This window comes from Ptychodera flava (genome assembly GCF_041260155.1).
Source record: "Ptychodera flava strain L36383 chromosome 23 unlocalized genomic scaffold, AS_Pfla_20210202 Scaffold_24__1_contigs__length_23054250_pilon, whole genome shotgun sequence".
Classification (NCBI taxonomy): domain Eukaryota; kingdom Metazoa; phylum Hemichordata; class Enteropneusta; family Ptychoderidae; genus Ptychodera; species Ptychodera flava.
The window spans coordinates 1,749,091-1,769,792 of record NW_027248278.1 but is presented as its reverse complement, the minus strand read 5'-3'; the positions used below and the strand labels follow the sequence as shown (position 1 = coordinate 1,769,792).

Below are 20,702 nucleotides of genomic sequence, written 5' to 3'. Positions count from 1 at the left end.
AGTTAGTTTCTGCCGGATTTACCAACTTGGACTTCTTACACGTACCAGCAGCTATACGGACTGTGTACACACACTTGACGTACAAAATGATTGATAACCCTCCCCCATCTATTCTGGCCAATAAGTAGAACGCGTCCACTTCAATATCGAGTACCTACACTCTTAGCAAATTAGCATAAAGTTCGTACATCAACCGCATTTATAACTGATCGGGTGACCATTGCAAGTCATGCGAGGTTACCAGAGAAAAGTTGTGGAGAGTTATATTCAGGAAAAAATGTCTTTGTCTGCACTCCATCTGGCAGCGGTAAATCACTGACAAACGAACTTGTTCTGACTTTCATCACTTTAGACAAAACTGTACACACACATATTGCTCTCATGAAGGAGCAAGCCTAGAAGTTAAAAGAGGGCTGAAAGCTGTGTATATCAGCGATCAGAAAGTTGATTTGACCTGCGTAGTTGAATACTGGTTTAATTACTTTTTCGATGGTGAATAGAGGTCGTGCTGACTTTGGTGGGAGTGATCGCACTCAACGTTTTATCAACATCGGTATGTGAGATTTATGCACATCTCTATGGAGATCGAGAGGTAACTCCTCCCAATATGCCAAATACGATTATGTCATCTAATGGATATTAGATAAGTAAATAGAAACGCCACCTCATCAATAATTTATAGCAATGCAGATCGTGCAAGAAAGCCAAGTCTGTGATTCCAGGAGAAACTTCCCTGTATAGCGTTCACCCCACTCATGCATTTCACATGAAAACAGAACACAAAACATTGCATCACCCCACTCAAACATTCACAAATCACAGACTTGAACCAAGTCAAATTAACATCCTGTGAGTCTTGACACCTTATATTGATGCAGACAGTGTGGAGGTCTCAGTTGTTTCTCTTCGTGGAATTGCTTAAAATACTAACTTGACTGTTCACAAGTGCATGTGACTCATCTAGTTTATCATATACCCATGCCCATATCGCTTCATCCTAGTGACGTTTAATGTAAAAAATGAGCAGTGATATTTCATGGTAGACATCGAAATATGCACAATAAACATCATCGTTTTGGAGTGTTCTAAACGTAAACAAACAAAATGGCTGCCCCTCTCCGCCTGCAAAGTGATGTCGCCGACATAAAAATTTGAAGGGTTTTGGGGAACACAGATATTTGGGGTTACCAAATAAGGAAATAAAATGTTCAGTCTTGTAATGTTTTCCCATGGTTTTTCTGTTAAACTCCTTGTATTTTTTTCAACAAGCTCTAGCAACCATTCTGCCATTCGCACAGCACCGGCATGGTCTACCGAACAGGTAGTGAGCGCTTGTCGTACATGACAAAGATGTCGCATGCGCGACAACTGTTGACGTGACAACTCTCAGGGTAAACACAGCCCCTCTCCGTGCCATATGACAATCAAGAGCGATCAAAATAAGGAGAGATTTAAAGCAGAGGACAATTTTTGATCAGTTGCAGTTGTAATAGCATATTGCACCTTAAATGGTTCCTCCTGTATGATGATTATTGAAGTCCAGCGGTGTCTTTCTTCTTGGGGTTCATTGAGATATGGAGGACTAGCAGCGATGTCGCACATGATGTTGACTTCTTTATGAATGAAGACTATTCACATAAATATACCAATATTTGTGTGCAAGGCGTAATAAAATAAAGTCTCAAAATTTAAGGTTTTTCGTACCATTCAGTATAATTCTGGGCATGGGTATATGATGAATTGGTTATTACCCAATATTGCCTGTTCCTTGTGTCATATCAGCATGAGTGTCATTTGTGCTGCTGGTATGACACAGGAACAGGCGATATAGGGTATTATATCATACCAGTATATTGATGGCACAAATACAGCAATCTGATTGGTCGAGACACAAAAAAACATGGTATATTGGCGATATACAGCGGCTGGCATACGCGCAAGCTCTCGGCTTGAGCAAAAAAAGTTTTGACATTCCATGCCATATATAATAGCAATAAATCACACCCAGCGACGGTATACCATGAGATTTTGACCAGTTCACGACATATATGCACTCGCTATCGCTGTGCATATATGAACTGGTGTGTGGTTTATTGCTAAACCTAAAAGTATTATCATTATGTTGTATTTAATATTTAGTATTTGATTATTCTTATGGTCATTTGGATGTCTTCAAAAGTAAGGTGGTAACATTTCACATCATTTCTATTGTATTACAGCCAACTTAAGTCCTTTCTTTGCAATAACAGTAGTATACTTCGAAAGTGAAAGTCTTAAACTTTTGCTCAGACTTTCCTGAATGAAACTTTCAACTATTCTCCTTACCAAATTAACAATAAAAATCAGGGGTCACCGTGCAAAGTTTGGAACTAGTGAAACAAATTACCCAACATTTTGCGATATTTGAAATTCAAAATGGCCGCCATTCCTGTGTTAACTCTATAAAGGAAAATTAAATTTTGGATTTTCGAAAAACTAAGCCTGTGAAAGTTTTTCTTTCTCCAAGAGCTTTAACATGAACCCCCACAAGTGGTAGATCAGAAAAGAATTCTGAAATTTGAGAGTCTGACTATCTGTCCCAGAGGCGCGTTTTACCTTAACCTTTTGCACCCTGACCCCTGGTACTCTATGACGTCATCAGACATTTATGTCCGAGCCAGGTTCAAAGGGTTAATGAAAACCCTACATCAACGCTTTCCTTAAATCTTCTTCAAATACAGCAATGACAATCATAATAAAAATTCCAGTCATGATACCAAGGTTCTGGAGTACAAGATGACAACATTGGTTTTCATTTGGATCAGCTGATGCATGTGTCATTTCCGGCATCTGAAAGAGAGAAAACGATGTTTTAAAGAGTATTGACAGATATTTCATGACTGTAAAATTCTGTATGCAGTGCTCCTTGATATTGAAGAGGCATATATAAGTTGGTATTCTGTCAGGGAAAACACAAATATAAGTTAATTGGTATTCCATCAGGGAAAACACCCTTTCATTGCTTCTAACACAGTATGCAGTAAGGGCCCCCATCTGATACATGTTTCAGTGTTTTGGCCAAAGCAGCAATTAGCAGGTGATATCATAGAGGAAGCTACTCAAAATCATTTTTTATGTGCCACACCACAGTTTCTTAAATCATCAAAATCATCAAGTGGCAAAATATGCAGGAAAACAAAGAAACTGACCATCTCTACTTTTGTTTCATAGACAGACACACAAAGCTGCTGTATACACCATGATATGACAGTCCATTAAATAGCAAGTCAGAGAGAAGCAAAAGTTGATTGCAGAATCACCCAATTACATTTGATGAATATGTCTGTTGCTGGGCAACACTGCTTTTGCAAATCTGAGGTCTATAGGTCTAAAGGGAGTCTAAATCCAGGGATACAATCCCATAAGGAATGTTAGAGTGTGAGTCTAAATCCAGGGATACAATCCCATAACAGATGTATGGGAGTGTGAGTCTAAATCCAGGGATACAATTCCATAACAGATGTATGGGCTTTGATTCTAAATCCAGGGATACAATCCCATAACAGATGTATGGGACTTTGATTCTAAACCCAGGGATACAATCCCATAACAGATGTATGGGACTTTGATTCTTAACCCAGGGATACAATCCCATAACAGATGTATGGGACTTTGATTCTAAATCCAGGGATACAATCCCATAACAGATGTATGGGACTTTGATTCTAAACCCAGGGATACAATACCATAACAGATGTATGGGACTTTGATTCTTAACCCAGGGATACAATCCCATAACAGATGTATGGGACTTTGATTCTAAACTCAGGATTCTTATATATAATCCCACGGTATTTTTCTCTGTTTGACGTCATCGTATACAAGTGTTTTTCGCGGAGCCGTACAACTTCAAGCTGAAGGCGAGAAGTTGTGCAGCTCCGAGAAAAACACAAGTATACAATGATGTCAAACAGAGAAAAATTCCAAGGGAATATATATTTTCACATGAACAGTCTTCTTATTTTTCTTTGATGTGGATTGATCAAAATTATTGTAACAAAATCAGGCCTCGAGTTTATTTTTTGCTTACCTGCCAACTGGGCAGGTACTCTGAAACTTTACCAGCCCAACAAATTTTTTACCTGCCCAAGCCAATTTCACAAGTCTTTTACGTGTGCTACTATGTCAGAGCCTGTCTTCTGTATCACGTCGTACCTACAAAGAAAGCTGATGATTTGTTGGCCAGTACTGGGACCGGGAAACTCCTACTGTAACAGTATTTATAGCAATACATGACTGCCTGCTCGTCTTTCTCATCTCGCTTTAGCCATTTGAACCATTCATCCCTGTATTTTCGCTCATACTCCTTCCTATACGAAGTCGAATTGTGCACTGCCATTGCTCTTCACGGACTTTTCACTTTCTGTTGACGTGCTCGCTACAGACGTCGATTCACCACATGGCTCCACATTTGTTGTATCACTGTCATAGCCTCTGTCGGCCGTTGCTGTACTGTCTCCTTCTTTGTCATCGCCTTTTCTTTTCTCACTTTGATTTTCTTGCGCAGTACAAACTACCTTCGAACATTTTGTAAAGCCAAAGTTTGAAAGACTCATGTTTATTCTATGAGGTGAAGCGAGGCACGTACGTACGGAGGAATGAAAAAGTCACATGTCGCAGTGACGATGTATGCAAATTTATGGTAGCTCTATATTTAGACCACGTACACTGCTGTGCATGCTGTGTACGTGTGTGGGAGAGGTCAGGTCGCAACACCAAATATGTACTGCCCTCAATGCGGAAGTCGCTTGATGATAACGCGATCGCGTCAAACATCCTTCTACTTTGAAACGGTCCGTGCTTTGAACTTAGGGCAAGGGCACTTTTAATTGATTTATTTCCTGAATGTGGACATTTCTATCAGTGGAAACATGAATTTCATGAAATAAGCAGTATTAGTCTGACAAATTCACCGGCCCAGCTGGGCCGGTGACAATAAAATATACCTGCCCAGCGCAATTTTTACCGGCCCTGGGCCGCTGGGCCGGCGTAAACTTCGAGGCCTGAAAATGCATGACTTTTATCGCGATTTTGTGTTTTATTTACGCAGATTACTTTCATTTAATTAGTAAAGCAGCCCGTCACCCAAGAGATATGCAAATGTTTACAGGTATTTTTTCATTCATAAATCCCATTAAGCTAAAGTTGGATACATGGAATGGTATCTCCACCAATCAGACATACGGATTCGGTCACGTGCGCGTGTCAATCATTGTCTCGCGCTGGACCGATGCTAAAGCAATCTGCCATCGGCAGACATAGCTTTCACCGCGCTAGCGACAGATAACGATAATATTTTGAGTTATTTATAATATTTACGATTATATTTATAAAGTGAATGCAATGGCACGATCGAAACCGTAGTTATCATTCTTAGAGATGCTGTGGCTTTTAAAATGTCACAAGTTTACGGCCTTGGCGAGCCCGAAAGTTTCAGATCGATGACACACACAGTGTACGCTTGTAGTGGGCACTGCCGTCATCGGTCTCCGCCGGTGGCCACCTCAGTCGTCAATGTTTTCGTCATACGGACTTTGATATTTGCTGTAATACATATATATCGCCCGTAGGTACTTCCCAATTTTGTTGCTTGACGGCAACTCTGTTCTGTTGTGAGTGTTGTCTGAGTCAACTTTCTAAATGCATCGGATTCTACAGCGCTGCACTGCAGAGTTAAGGCTACAGGCTGACAGCTTATGTCTTCATTATAGCCTTACGCGCGCTGTAAGCTTAGGTTTGATTCCGATCGAGAAACACCAGATTAATTTGTGTGATGAAGGAAATTTATCGTTGTTCATCGATACTTGTGCCTTCTATGTCGCTTTCCCGAAGTTTTTACGGTACTCATTTATTAAGTTGAACTTTCGTTGAGGTGTTTCTTTCAGGTTTATTGCCAACTGGGATCGCCAGGTACAATGTCGCTTGGCGGTCGCCAGGTACGACGACGTCCATATTGAGCCTTGTGACTGGAACCGTGACGTTACTGAGCCAAACGATTGACGGTACCCCTCATTCGATTCTTGGGAATAGCTAAAGCTTTAGCGACTCAAAATTTTGTTGGGCATGCCTTCTATGTTTCCATACCTTGATTTTTGGTTGATGATGTACTTTTGTAACAGGGGTAATATGGATTTCTTATCTGTGCTGGTGTACGTCACACAGGTGGAGATACGGGCCAGTTCATGTGATACAATCCCATAACGGATGTACAGGAGTTGGAGACTAAACCCATGGATACAATCCCATACGGGATCATGCATAATTAAAACGCATGCCAAATGACCCTCCTTGCATTTAGGATTTATTGGAATTATAGCTCATTTTTGATTAGAATTTTTCTTGTTCAAAATCTTTCAGCAGTTCAAATTACCAACAACCTATTTAATCATTTTGTTATGTTTGGCAAAGTTCAAATCATAATTTTGTTATCTGACTGTTACACTTACAAACTTTTCTTCAGGAGGCAGGTTCAGGTCAATAAATTGCTTACTAAGAGTCTCTTTGCCATGTATGTGTCGTTTAAGCAAGCATTAAACGACATCTTTTCTCTCTATCAGTTAACATCAAAATTTCTTGCAATTTTCTAAGATGTTCTTTAAACTCTCATTCTACAACAAACTAACAAGTTATTTTCGGCCAAAGTGAAGCAACGTTTTTCAAAGTAAAATAATGGCCCATAAACAATGCATTCATAGTATTAATAGATTTAACATGGTAGCAATAGACTCACACATTCGCAACTCTTTACTCTTTACACTGAAGTCAAATATTCGGAGGCGCTAGACGGGGCACTGACAATGCATGTAACAGCCATTGGTCACTATGCATGTCTATAGGGTTGTAAGGATTGCGGCACTGTACTCACCATATCTACTAAAGCAATGTAAAGAAACATGCCACCAGCCAGAGCAAAAATCCAGAGGCTGAATGTGTTGATGTTACCTAGGGCAAGTCCTATAAACATTCCAATGTAAGCCAGTATTGAGGATAATAGACTATACATAATGGCTTGTTTGATTCTCATTCCAGTGGTCAACAAAATGGCAAAGTCACCTGTCAAACAAAAACAGACATTAATGATAGGTGTCACATGGCTAACTGGTACAGAATGGAAGATGATGACCACATTTTGTCAAATTAGTGCATTACATGGGTTATGACATCATTGATGTCACTGTATTACATGGGTTATTACATGAATGAGGTCACTGTGTTACATGGGTATGACATCATTGATGTCACTGTGTTACATGGGTATGACATATCATTCAGGTCATTGTGTAACATGTGTTATGACATCATTGAGGTCATTGTGTAACGCGTTATGACATCATCGAGGTCACTGTGCTACATGCATTATGATATCATTGATGTCACTGTGTTACATAGGTATGACATCATTGATGCCACTGTGTTACATGTGTTATGACATCATTGATGTCACTTTGTTACATGGGTATGACATCATTGAGGTAACTGGTGTTTTGTTACTTGATGATTGAACACTGACAAACAAATGTCATGAACTAAAGACGGAATGTATTACAGTTATACAACAACCCTGATCTCTATAAAACAACCATTGACATAAATCAACATCTAGCAAGTGATTTGCAATCAACAAAAGCATCATTATCACCTCTAGAAATGTAAATACAGTTCAGTTATTCATGTCAGGATCTACATGAGACATCTCTGATCCAAATGCAATATGAACAATAAGTAGAAAAGGGAGGTTTTAATTTTCTAAAATTTAATATGGCCGACTATACCCAGCACCATGCAAAGATTAGCATCTCATATCTTACTTGGAAATATGCATACCTAGTTCATGTGGAAGTTCATGGCAAAACACTGCAATTGCAGTACTTAAACCACCAGCTAAACTATTAGCAAATGCTGCACCCACTGCTAGACCATCACTAAAGTTATGTAGTCCATCTCCCATAATTACCATCCAAGCAAGAGATGCAATACTTTTATCTCCCAAGTTGCCATGGTGATGGCTGTGACCATGGCTATGACTGTGACCATGACTGTGAAATGTCTTCCCATCATTCAAATTATGATGACTTCCATTGTCTTTATGACCAAGATCTTCCATGCATTGATGTGGATTTGGATGGTGGTCATTGCCATGGTAATAGGAATGGTGGTCATCTTCTGTATCTGTGACCTTTGACCTGCTTTCTTTGAGAGTTCTTACTTCACCTGAAAGAGATATTAATTGAAATCAGAATTTCACGGCCCATGTTTGAAAGAAAAGAGCAAATGATCTAATTCCATCTGGAATGAAAACATTGCAACCTTAGGATCTGAAAATTGACCATGAAGATAACTTGTGGTGATTATTTCTAGTACAAAAATGTATGAGAAATATTGAGTCAAGGCCAAAGATGAAAGCTGTCAAACATGCTGTTCAGAAAATGAGATATTTTGACCAAAGTTGAAACAATTAGACCTAAAACTTATTTGTGTAAATCACAAAATCATTTCAACATATCAGAATGAGGTTGCAAGGTTTAAGTGATCCAAATCAAAAGCTGTACGTCAAATTGTTATTGCAATGCTTCAGAAGCTATCTGAAGTAAAGTTGGTTCACAAGTAGATATGCAAAGAGACTGATAGCATAGCATTAGCCAAATTGGTAAAGACAAAATCAAATTAATTTAAAACAATCAAACTACACACATTCATGAAGTTAATTTTTTATTTCACGTGGATTAACAATAGTGGGTCACATGATCTGTGATTTAAATCTTCATGGTATAATGATATGCCCGGCCAGGCTATTCAATATATTACTCACACTCCGACCAAGATCTGCACTGCTGTTTAACATTTAGTATTAAATACATTTTTATCTACATGCGGACTTGTCGATATGTTGTCAGTTACATCAACAATTGCTGTTGATTTCAATGCAGTCACACCCTTCCATTGCTTTGGTCATTAGTCCTTGGATTCTGAATGTCTTGGTCATCCAGTCAAACTCTGGTGCATTACTTTTCAATTACAAAAAAATGACATTGTCTACCAAAATATGTACCATTTAGTACTACAAGTAAACTATTGCTACTGTACTAAATTTTATATTCTCTTTCATGAAAATATATAAAGTGAGAGGGGGTTTCATGCAAGTTTTGATAAGAAATATTGCTTTGTAAAAAATGTGTTTGTTAATTTTGTGCAATGCCACATTAAGTTTCCTCTCTGATTTCTGCATACGCAACAGTCATATCATTGAGGTGTGGAAAACTGTCTAGTATGGAAAAGCAAATTACAACACAAATTTGAAGCTGTGGGACAAGTACATTTTGAATTTTTTTTTTTACCAAAAGCGCATTTGCACATTTTATAACTAACATATTGAACAAAGCATGTTATGTTCAAATCTTTTGCTGAAAATGACCAACAATGTAAACAGATGCAGTGTTAAAACAATGTCCTCATAGTGTGTTTAACCCTTTCAGCCCCAGTTCCCTGTATACAGGTCCAACTTTACCATAGAAAACTATGGATTTGGGACAAACCATGGTGGTGAAAGCTTATAAGGGACGGTTCAGAATTTACTTCCAGGGGGTGGAGGATTTTCAGGAGGGCCACCCATTTTTCCATGAAAATTTAGGGGCCAGACAAAAATACCACAATCTTTTAGGGGGGGCCAAGGAAAAAAACATCAATTCAATATTTGCCCAGAATTTCTGATCTCTACAAAAGAGAACCATAGACGCTACCTGGGTGACAGATAAACTCAACATGTTTAGTTAAACTCCTTTAGCTGCCAAATTCATTAATATTCACAGTGGTTTGTTTTATGCATCTACTGCAGTATCTTGTTCTCCTCCCTGAAGCATCATGAAATGTCCAGTATTTAGCATGTCAACACAAACCATACAGTGAACAGTCAGAGTTGGTTTTGTTGAAAAGAGATCTCGGATCAAGTCCAGACTAGAATTCATTTATCAACAATAACAATGGTCATTTATGTTCACACTGGTATGTTGCTAAATACAGCATTGGGTGTTCTATGTAGTGATAGAATAACAAACAAATGCTGATACACAGAGATGAACATTGAACAAATGCTAAAAATGTACCCATTAACATGGTGTCAAATGCTAAAAATGTCTCTTTAAGGTTGGGTTTACCTTGTAGCTTGTAAAGCAGTTGAAAGTTGCGTGATAAAGAAGTGTTAATTTATGCAAATGTATGCAAATCACCTGATTTCTTGGCTTCTTTTACCTCCAAATTTTAAAATTTCCAAAGAATTTAACTCCACTCCGGCTGGGTCAAATTTTCTGAAATTTCACATTATGTTTTTTAAATGCTATATAACAAAACGACTATCAATTGGTTTGTTTGGCAATAAAGCTCTTACATTTTAATAAGAGGCATTTTGAATAAGAGGCATTTTAATTTTGCTGATCATGATTTTAATCAATTATTAGAGTGTCAGTCTTTAAACTCTACAATTTTAAAATGAAGATGGATAATGCCAAATAAAATAGCTGTTTTTCTTCTACATATACTCTCCTTTCAAGTGAAATATTACATTTCAGAAAATACTGTCTAGTTTTTGACTTAAATTAATTTTTATCATCAATACCAAAATTGAGGTTTTTTACCCCAAATATACACCCACTTCATCCTATTAGTAAACTACTAACCCTAACCCTAACCCTAACAGCGATGGTAGCTAGAATCGATCTGTTGGTGTTGAACATTCGACCAATCATACGTGTATATTGCATTGGAAACAAGTCATTGACAATGACACAATCCCCACTTGTTAATGGGTACTTTAACCCTTTTCCTGCCAAGTCCATATTTCACCACCAGGTCAAGATGGTTAAAATTAATGAAACACAACATATTCCATATGATGTATTTTAACATAATACTGTACATTTGAAAGCTGTTGAAAACATAAATACTGTAAACTTGATTTTTTCGGACTAAAGATGCTATAACAGACCAAGCCCAAGTGGGTGAAAATTCATCATGTTTTCGCTTATACCGCTTTTTACTGACTTGGCTGATGGGGAAGTAATACTGTGTGGCAGGGAAAAGGGTTAATTACAAGTCCTCTGAAAGGAAAGAGTCCTCTTCATTAATTAGGTCTGTGATTAAAAATACTGCGATACAGATGGGGCTTAATGGCAAAAAATTAGTTCCATGGTGGTGAAAACATAAAACCAATGTAAAGCCGCCATACTAATTACAAAAGGTCATTAAAATGAATCAATTAGTACTTAATCAACAGGATGCTGCCAAACATTGTTGCATCCTATCCTAACACTGACAGATTATCACTGGTACCATATTTCATAAAGTTTGATGCAGTACTTTGGACATTCACCCTAAAAACAAAAATCCATTATGTAAATGCAAACTAACAATTAATTTATATATATAAATGATACCACTAAGTGTCATTGATTTGTATTTACAACACTATGAGATCAAAATCTGTACCAAGTTTCATCAAATTTAACGCAGTATTTGTGGATATATCACTCTAATTAGGAAAGTTCATTACATATGCAATTACAAATTAATTAACTTGACACTGATAAATGTCTTTTTCACTGTTAAAGCAATGTGACCTTAACATCTGTACCAAGTTTCATGAAATTTGATGCAGTATTTCTGACATAATAGACTAATTACGAAAATTCAATAATTGACATGATACTGCTACATGCCGTTAAACAAATTGATGTGCATATGTATGACATCGGCCAATGTCCTTGTGCCAACTTTGAATGATACTGTACGGCACTGTACCAATATACAAAATTACAGATTTCATCGGAAATTCCATATATATACTTAGTTCCTCTATAGAAACCTGTATACCAAATTTCAAAACTATCAGACCAGCACTTTTATTAGAGAAATACATTTTTTTGACCAAAAATGGCAAAAATTGCCTGAAAAATGCAAATTTGCATATTTCTGCACAATTTGAACAAATCTGAAATAGATCATCCCTAGGGACATATGTACCAAATATCAAAGCTATCTGACTGGTAGTTTTGAAGAAGAAGATTTTTAAAGATTTTTTTACCAAAAATGACAAAAATTGCCTTAAAAATACAAATATGCAAATTTCACCACGATTTGAACAAATCTGACTGAAGTCACCCTAAGTAAACTGCATATCAAATTTCAAAGCAATCGGACAAGCGGTTCCAGAGAAGAAGATTTTTTTTACCAAAAACACCAAAAAATGCCCCAAAAATACAAATATGCAAATTTCACCACGATTTGAACAAACTTAAACTAGGGTGGCCAAAGCTAAGCTAAAATGTTGCGACATTATACGCAACTCGCGCACACTGAAAGTGAAATTTGATTTTCGTGAAATTTTAAACGCCATTTTTTCTAAAAATAAGTAACTCAGTTACTGAAAAAAAAGGGTATTTCAATTAAAATCGATGTATGAGGCGGGTTTCATTAAAAAACTGAAGAAAAAACGATAGAAAAATAGTGTTTTTCCTCTCCAAAAATGCCACTTTGTACTGAACGGCCCCAGCGCTCGAGCGGTCGCCGCTCATGGCACGCACTTCTGAATCTAGTCAATACCTATTTCACAACGGAACTGCTTTCGGGCCCTGTGCACGCTGTCATAGAACTGTGAAACTTGGCCAGGAAGTGGCAGAGCATCCCATTTACATGTAGTGGTGAGTTTTTGTTATATTCTGGGAATTTTAGCCAGCAAACACGAGGTAAAAGTGAGTACGGTAAATTCGGTGAAGATTTTTCCCATTTAGATACATATTTTTGCCATAAAACTTGTAGCATGCTCTTTTTAAACATCATTCCAACATTTCTGTGAAATATTACGAAAATCTGTCCACGAGCACAAGTACGAATCATAAAAACAAAATCGTGTTCATTCATAGACCTCAGTACAGTGTGACTCAAGATGGCGGCGGAAGGCAGTCACACTGACACACCATTGACAGCCTGCCTGAGGCTGAAGTTAGGGACAGCTATTTCTTACAATTTCATGGCTGAAAATGAACTGCATTAAAAGATAATTGGCAGTTTAAATTGATTTGTTAGAATTGAGTGCTATTAAATAACATTGTGACAAAATTTCATTGTATTGTGAGCTCTAGTTTTAAGTTATGGAATTCAAAATTCATAAAAACATAAAAATCCATCCATTTTTCGATGGTACGGTGCCGCCGAAATTTTGACTAAGGGACCGTCTCAGATTGTCGCAGAAGGTTCAAAAAGCAAAATTTATTCGTTTAGGGGGGGAGGGGGTTTGACCTCCATTCAATTAGTGAACTTCACTTTCGCACTTTTATTTTGTGATCACAAGTTTTCGTGTGTTATTTTAAATTAAAGAAAAACTGCACACTCGTGCCAACAAATTTGTAACTGTTTCCATCTGTTTGTTCCCCAAACACAATTTACCGATAGGAACATTGTATCCTAAACATTTCATTCATCAAATTATACAAAGACAAAAAGTATCATTTTTTAAAAATGTGCTATTTATAGCGTCTGCTCTGACCACTAGATGTCTTTATTCTCACTTGTTATGCACCTGGTCATAGTCGTTTTAATATGATTGAACATGCCTGGGCCCCCTTGTCAAATTTTTTCGCTTATTTACCGCCCCTACCAAGTACAAATTGCGTGTTCACAAAGACAAAGAACAGCACAAGAGATGCAAAAAGGGAAAGTAAAATAAAATGAAACTTTTATGCGGTAAAATGCCCTGTCAGTACTCAAATCTGATCGATTACTTTAATTGTAATGTGGCAAGGGAAATACGTCTTTAGTAGCTATAGCAAAATGCAACATTGTACTCTCAGGCAGACATGAACATTTCGCACTTTTGAAGTTTCGTTAGGGGGAGGGGGGAGGGGGTTTTGATCTAAACGAAGAAATTTCGTTTCTTGAACTTCTGCGACAATCTGAGACGGTCCCTAAGTCAGACAAAATATTTTCAATTTTCAACACTCACAGTTTCAAAATCCAAGACTGTGCATCAGTCAAATCTTGATTTTTCCGTAATATTGGGTAAATTTGTGCACAAGACACATAGTTTAATGATTCCATGTGAAGTAAATAAAAAATTATGGGTTGCCAAACTTGAAGGAATCGTCATTCATTGAAATAATTTTAAAATTTGCCAAAAATTGTCCGCGAAAAAAAGGCATTTTTATTGCTTTAAAAATTCATAACTTTTGATTGGATACAGCTATTTGCATATTTTTTTTTTATTTTTGTTCTTTTACCCCATTCTTGCTAAAAATCCATTTAAACTGTGTGTATAAACAAGAGGAAAAAATGGCTTGGCCACCCTACTTAAACCGGTAACTCTCGGTAGGGCCCTACCGAGAAAAAATCGATAAAAATGGGCGGAGCAAAACATAACTAATATGGTTTCTTTGTAAACAAAAAGTAGCAAATTAAAATAGCTGGTTAAACACCTCCAAAAAATAGAACATGCACGCCACATAATGTAAACATTGACTGCACGGTGACTTTACATATACTATTTTCACCCAATTTTACGGTTTACTTTCCATAGCGATACATCCACTCATTTCCCCAATAGGTTTGTCTTGAACATAGACTTTTTCGAAGTCTTACTGGAGCAGAGGTTCGGCGCAGCGTCGCCTCGGATTTGTACAAACCGTGATGACGTTGCCAGGCGATCGATCGACACTCCTTAGTTCTCATGCGTCATGGTATACGTTTCTCGTCCGAAAACGAAGCGTTTGTCATTGTATTCAGCGCGTTTTTGAATGAGTCAACATAATGCATATCATGACAGTGGCAATAGCTATCCGCATCTTTGTATATGGGTAAACGATGCAGAAATCGTAGAAAATGTAGTTTTTCTGCCACGGATCTATTATCGGGGTTTTCCTCGGCTCAGTCATAGTAATATAGTGTACATCACTCTTGCAGGGAGTCTTGATTGAAGATAATAATGAAGCACCGTTTTGTCCAAACGCCGTCCTAGAAGTGCCGCATTTCAGGAAAAGAACGGGAAAAAATCAAAACAGTTCTGAAAGAACAGCAAATTCGCCTACTAGATGTCCAAATTTATCGAGTGTGGTTATTTCAATGACATGGACATTTACCACAATGCTCAACGGCCAAGTCGTCTACCAAATTTTGTAGAGCTTTTGTCTTACAAACAATCCTTTCCTCATTCGACCTTAGTTCAGCAAAGCAGGGCTGTGTCTCCATTATAAAACGTAGTTTTCCACAGTTCTTGGATGGTAGTTGTAGTTTCCTTTTCAAAAATTTGTTGTCTCATGAACTCGGCGCTGTCGGATGGGAGGGTACCGACGACTATTCCCCCGGCTTCGATTACAAGTTTTATGGTGACCGAAATGAAATGTGGTGTCGATTTGTTGTCTTATGATTATTTCAAAAAGCTTCTGAAAAATACTTATTTTAGAAATCAAACCTGTTAATATTTAATCACCAAAAATAAAATCAGAATAAAGTGATTTCATGAATTCTCAAGCACTTGTTTCAATGTTCATCCCTCCTTATAAAATGGTGAGTTCTAGTATTTCACCACTTTGAACGATCCCGCCAAAATCGAGTGCACTGCACTTCTACACTCTCCACGCAGTCGCGATACTAGTTCATTACAAACGCGTGGTAGTCAGAGTCAGACTGCTAATCACACTATGTCAGCTGGCTTTATGAAGATAGCGGTCACTGATTAGCACTAGAGGTAGCCTCGGGAATTTTCTTTGCCAGGAATGAATTGGAGCTAGCTGTGATTGGGATCGAGCGCGGACATTTGAGTGCAACTTATGGGACTGATTAGTATGGTGACCTCAGCTGCCGCCAGCGACTTTTGTCAACTCAACGTCTGATCACTGAGATCAGCATAAGTGACCAAGCAGTGACGACCGAATATGCTGAAGGCGATTGCAGGCGTCAAAAAAATCCCGGTTTTGTCAGCACATTGGAGGCTACTTGTTTTTGAATTTTGACTTTGTTCGCTTTGTGTTACATAGGCATGCACAGCTTTAGATCGGGAAAGAAAATGTATATCACTTTTGGAAACAGCTAAGCGATAGTTACGCATATCGCATTGCGATGATGCGCTTTCAACAGTACGTTGACTAGAGGGTAAAACTTGAAATTTGAAAAGAAGACAGAAGATATACAGACAGTGTCGACAAAGTGAAAGATCATGTCAGAATTTGTGCTGGTACTTGTCCGTGGTCTCAACCCGAACATACCAGACGTACTTTATGCCGGGCATGAATGACAGTATAGGCCTTCCTGTCTGTAAAATGTACGGCTCAGGTGGGCCAACATAAATGAAAACGGTCCTTTTCAGGACCAACAAATTTTCCAAAAAGAGAACTACCGAATCAAATGTGTTTGCATGTATTTGTTATACACAGTGTGTGTGCGTTTGTATCTTTCGGTACGCTCCGAGTATTTGGTGTTTTTCCCTGCTTTGAACAATCAACGCTACGTATGGAAAAAGTAAACAACGTATCGCTAATGACTCATTTGCAATTTGCATATCATGTCAATCATGCAGATTCAAACTGAACATCGAACGTTATACCGGCGATATTACCGGCAAATATTTTATCCTTTTTCTGGTTCCAGACGTCATTTCAAATTTATTTCGTTAGAAACCAAGTATATTGTGCTCCAAATACTTATGCACATATCCCTCAATTTCCAAGAAAGAAATTGATCGGTAGATTTCTAAATTAACGGTTTTTATGGACGGCGTCCAGAGCGTACCGAGTACGTTTGAATATCCCACCATTATGACCACTCTCGTAGGTTCTCGCGCTTTTATACGGGAGTTTGGGCTTCAAGTGAGGTCACCCCAAGTGAGCTGCATATAAAATTTCAAAGCAATTGGACTTGCGGTTTCAGAGGAGAAGGCAATTGTTGACGGACGACGACGGACGATGGACGACGACGGACGACGACGGACGACGACGGAAAATAATAATAATAATAATAATTTATTTGTAAAGCGACAAACTCCACAGAAAAAGTGATCACAGCCGCTAAAAGATACATTACAATAAGAAAATGGATAACTAATAAAAATATAATTGATCGAGAAAGTTAAAAACAAGCAAAATCATAAAAAAGTCTAATCAATAGAGAAAGCCAACTTAAAAAGGTGTGTCTTAAGCATACGTTTAAAAGTATTAAAATTATTACAAGAACGAATATTCACTGGAAGCTCGTTCCATAAAAATGGGGCTGCAGAACAGAACGCCCTATCACCATACCTTTTTGTCTTCGTCATGAATGTATTGAGTTTAAAATTGTTCGCAGAACGAAGTTTGCGCCTAGGTACATAAAAACTTATTAAATCTCTCAGATATTGTGGACCAGCACCATATAAACATTTAAAAGTAATAATTAAAATCTTGTAAATGATACGCTGGTGTACAGGTAGCCAATGAAGTTCCTGCAGAAATGGTGTAATATGATCAGAACGCTTTGACCGAGTTATAACTCTGGCTGCTACATTTTGAACATGCTGAATGCGATTAATCAAATACAGTGGTAAGCCATACAGCAAAGAATTACAAGAATCGATACGTGAGGAGACAAGCGAATGGATAAGTTGTTCAGTGGCAGATCTGGATAGGTACTTACGAATGAGGGCAATGCGTCGAATATGGAACATGGAAGAGCGACAAATATGACTGACATGAGATTTCATAGTGAGACCGGAATCAAGAATGACGCCAAGGCTCTTTGCTTGACATTGGGTTGAAATCAGCGCATCACCTATAGGAAGACTTCGCTCAAGACTTGAATAAAAGTCAAAATTCTTAGAGAAAATTACAAATTCTGTTTTATCATCATTAAGGCGTAAAAAATTTGAGGACATCCAGGCTCTGACATCTGAGACACAGGATTCAAGATTACTTACAGTGACATGGTAATTTTCACGTCGAAAAGACATGTACAGATTTGAGTCATCGGCATAAAAATGATATCTACAACCATGACGAGCGACTACGTCGCCTAGGGGGGATGTGTAAACATTAAATAAAATTGGGCCAAGGACTGACCCTTGCGGTACACCTGTTTCCAGAGGATAATAGGGCGACTGGGTAGAATTTATGATTACCGCTTGTCTTCGATCGAAGAGATATGACTTAAACCACATCAAAGCATTATCAGTGACACCGAAACGATGGTGCAAACGCTCTAACAAAATTTCATGATTAACCGTATCAAAGGCGGCAGAAAGATCTAACATAACTAAAAATACATCCTGCTTAGAATCAAGTGCACATAAAATATCATTAGTGACCTTTAATAGAGCTGTTTCAGTAGAGTGTCCTTGTTTATAAGCCGATTGTAAGGGTTCATCTAAAGAATTAGAGACAATATGAGCTTTAAGTCTACGAGCGACAATTCGTTCGAGAACCTTTGATAGGAATGGGAGATTTGAAATCGGGCGATAATTCTTAAGAGTGTTATGATCTAGTGAAGGTTTCTTCAGAAGAGGTTTTACGACTGCATCTTTGAAATCGGATGGTACAAAGCCAGACTGTAATGAGTTATTAAAAATATCTGTAATCAATGGTAAAAGAATAGTAAGGACATGCTTATCCTTCAGGATCCTGGTGGGAATAGGATCAAGACAGCAGGAGGATGAGGGTGATGAGCGAATAATCTCATCAACCTCATCAACAGTAGTGAGCTGAAATGAAGCCAGGCGACACCCAGGTCCCGAAGCAAAAACAGGTGTACAAAACTGGATAGTAACATTACCAATCGTTGAAGCAATATCAAGGATGAGCGATTGTACACGGTTTATGAAGAACCGAGCAAACCGATCAGCCAGTTCAACAGAGTCATTATAGTCAGGCAACGTGGATGAGTTTGAATGTTGTCCAAATAGACTGGTGACTATCTGGAAGAGCTTCTTCTGATCACCGGAGCAGTTTTCAACCAGGCCAGCAAAGTGACATTTTTTGGCGGTTTTAACCAATTGCACAACCTTTGTTCGAAGTGCTCTATATATCTGACGATGAATTTCTAATTGTGACTTTCTCCAGGTTTTCTCAGCTTTCATCCTAGCTTTCCTCGCTTTGATGATTGAAGTCGTGATCCATGGGACAGTTTGGCGATTTGGAACAACTCGTATTCGCTGAGGAACATGATGGTCAAATGTGTCACGAATGATAGTGTTGATTAAATTTAGCTTGGCTGTTACGTCGACGGCTTCAACCTTCTGATTGCATTGGGAAAGGGCAGATGAAAGTTCGGATGCGAAGATTTCAGCAGAGAAAGATTTCAAACTTCTTGTGTTGATACGTTTAATGCCGTCTTGCGAGTCACAGCAGTATCCATCGAGAAAAACAATGGGTAATGATCGGAAATAGAGTGGATTTGCTCTACTCGGACATCAGAAATCAACTATTTGATAAGCTCCGCGTCGCTGACAGCGGAGCTAATCCATGTCTGATGATCCATGTCTGAGTTATGACTAACGACATGAAAAAAACTGTAGCAAAATGGCCACAAGGCAGCCATATTACATCGAATTGTGAAACCAATGACATGCATATTCTTGACACAAGTTAATGTCCTTGTACCAACTTTGAATAAAATCTGATGATCCATGTCTGAGTTATGACTAACGACATGAAAAAAATTGTAACAAAATGGCCGCCATGCAGCCAAATTGGATCATATCGTGAAACAAATTCACGTGCATATGTATGATATAGGTCAATGTCCTTATATCAACTTTGACTAAAGTTTGTTGAAATGTTCCTGAGTTATGGCTCCTTACATGAAAAAATCATAGCAAAATGGCCGCACGGCAACCATATTGGATTGTATCACAAAAAAAATCAATGTGGATATGCATGACATAGGTCAATGTCCTTGTACCAACTTTGAATAAAATCGGTTGAGACGTACCTGGGTTATGGCTAAGTCATGAAAAAATTGTAACAAATTGGCCGCCATATTGCGGCCATATTGGATCATATCGTGAAACAAATCAACATGCATATGTATGATATAGGTCAATGTCCTTGTACCAACTTTGAAAATTGTGACAGCATCACTGTTCGCTCCCATATAGTTATCAAAACAAGTCAACAATTGTATGAAACATGGACATACATATACAGGCAGAGACTGACATACACAGACTGGCACAGAGTGATGACATTGACCCCGAGTGTGCCTTGGCCCATGGAGAGTGATAAAGATATAACAAACAGCTGAATGTAATGATAAAATAGTTAAGTATAGCCTATACAGGCACTGAGAGTGAATATGTTACAGCAATTTGATTAGTTTCTTTTCCTTTTCTACTTCTGTGATAATATTTAAGACTATCAATCTGCAAGGCAGTTTATATATTGACAAATATGTTATCTTTTACAAGCACACAGTAAACTGTTCTTGATTTTGCAGTTACAATATATGACATAGACTGAAATACATAGCATGCAACCAATGTTTACACTTTGCCCATACACCAGATACATGGAGAAATTTCAACATACAATCATCAACTCAGAAACCCTACAGGAAAAAGTAAACATTGTTTTCTTCCAGAACAGCTGGTACATCCACATCTGGAACAACTTACAAACTTAACCAATTACACAAGGACGATGACACAAGAGATAAAGTTA

At 38.0% G+C, this 20,702-nt stretch overlaps 1 protein-coding gene across 2 annotated transcripts in view; it reads right to left on the bottom strand.

Annotated features, from left to right (window-relative positions):
- Positions 1-884: 884 nt before the first annotated feature.
- LOC139125061 (zinc transporter ZIP10-like) overlaps positions 885-20,702 on the bottom strand; it is a 52,318-nt gene continuing 32,500 nt past the window's right edge. For both annotated transcript variants that reach the window (XM_070691173.1, XM_070691172.1), the window contains exons 6-8: positions 7,864-8,250; positions 6,905-7,092; positions 885-2,829 (exon numbers count right to left, since the gene is read on the bottom strand). In XM_070691173.1, the coding sequence (XP_070547274.1) occupies positions 2,683-2,829; positions 6,905-7,092; positions 7,864-8,250 (722 nt within the window). In that variant the 3' untranslated portion in view covers positions 885-2,682. The remainder of the gene's footprint in view (positions 2,830-6,904; positions 7,093-7,863; positions 8,251-20,702) is intronic.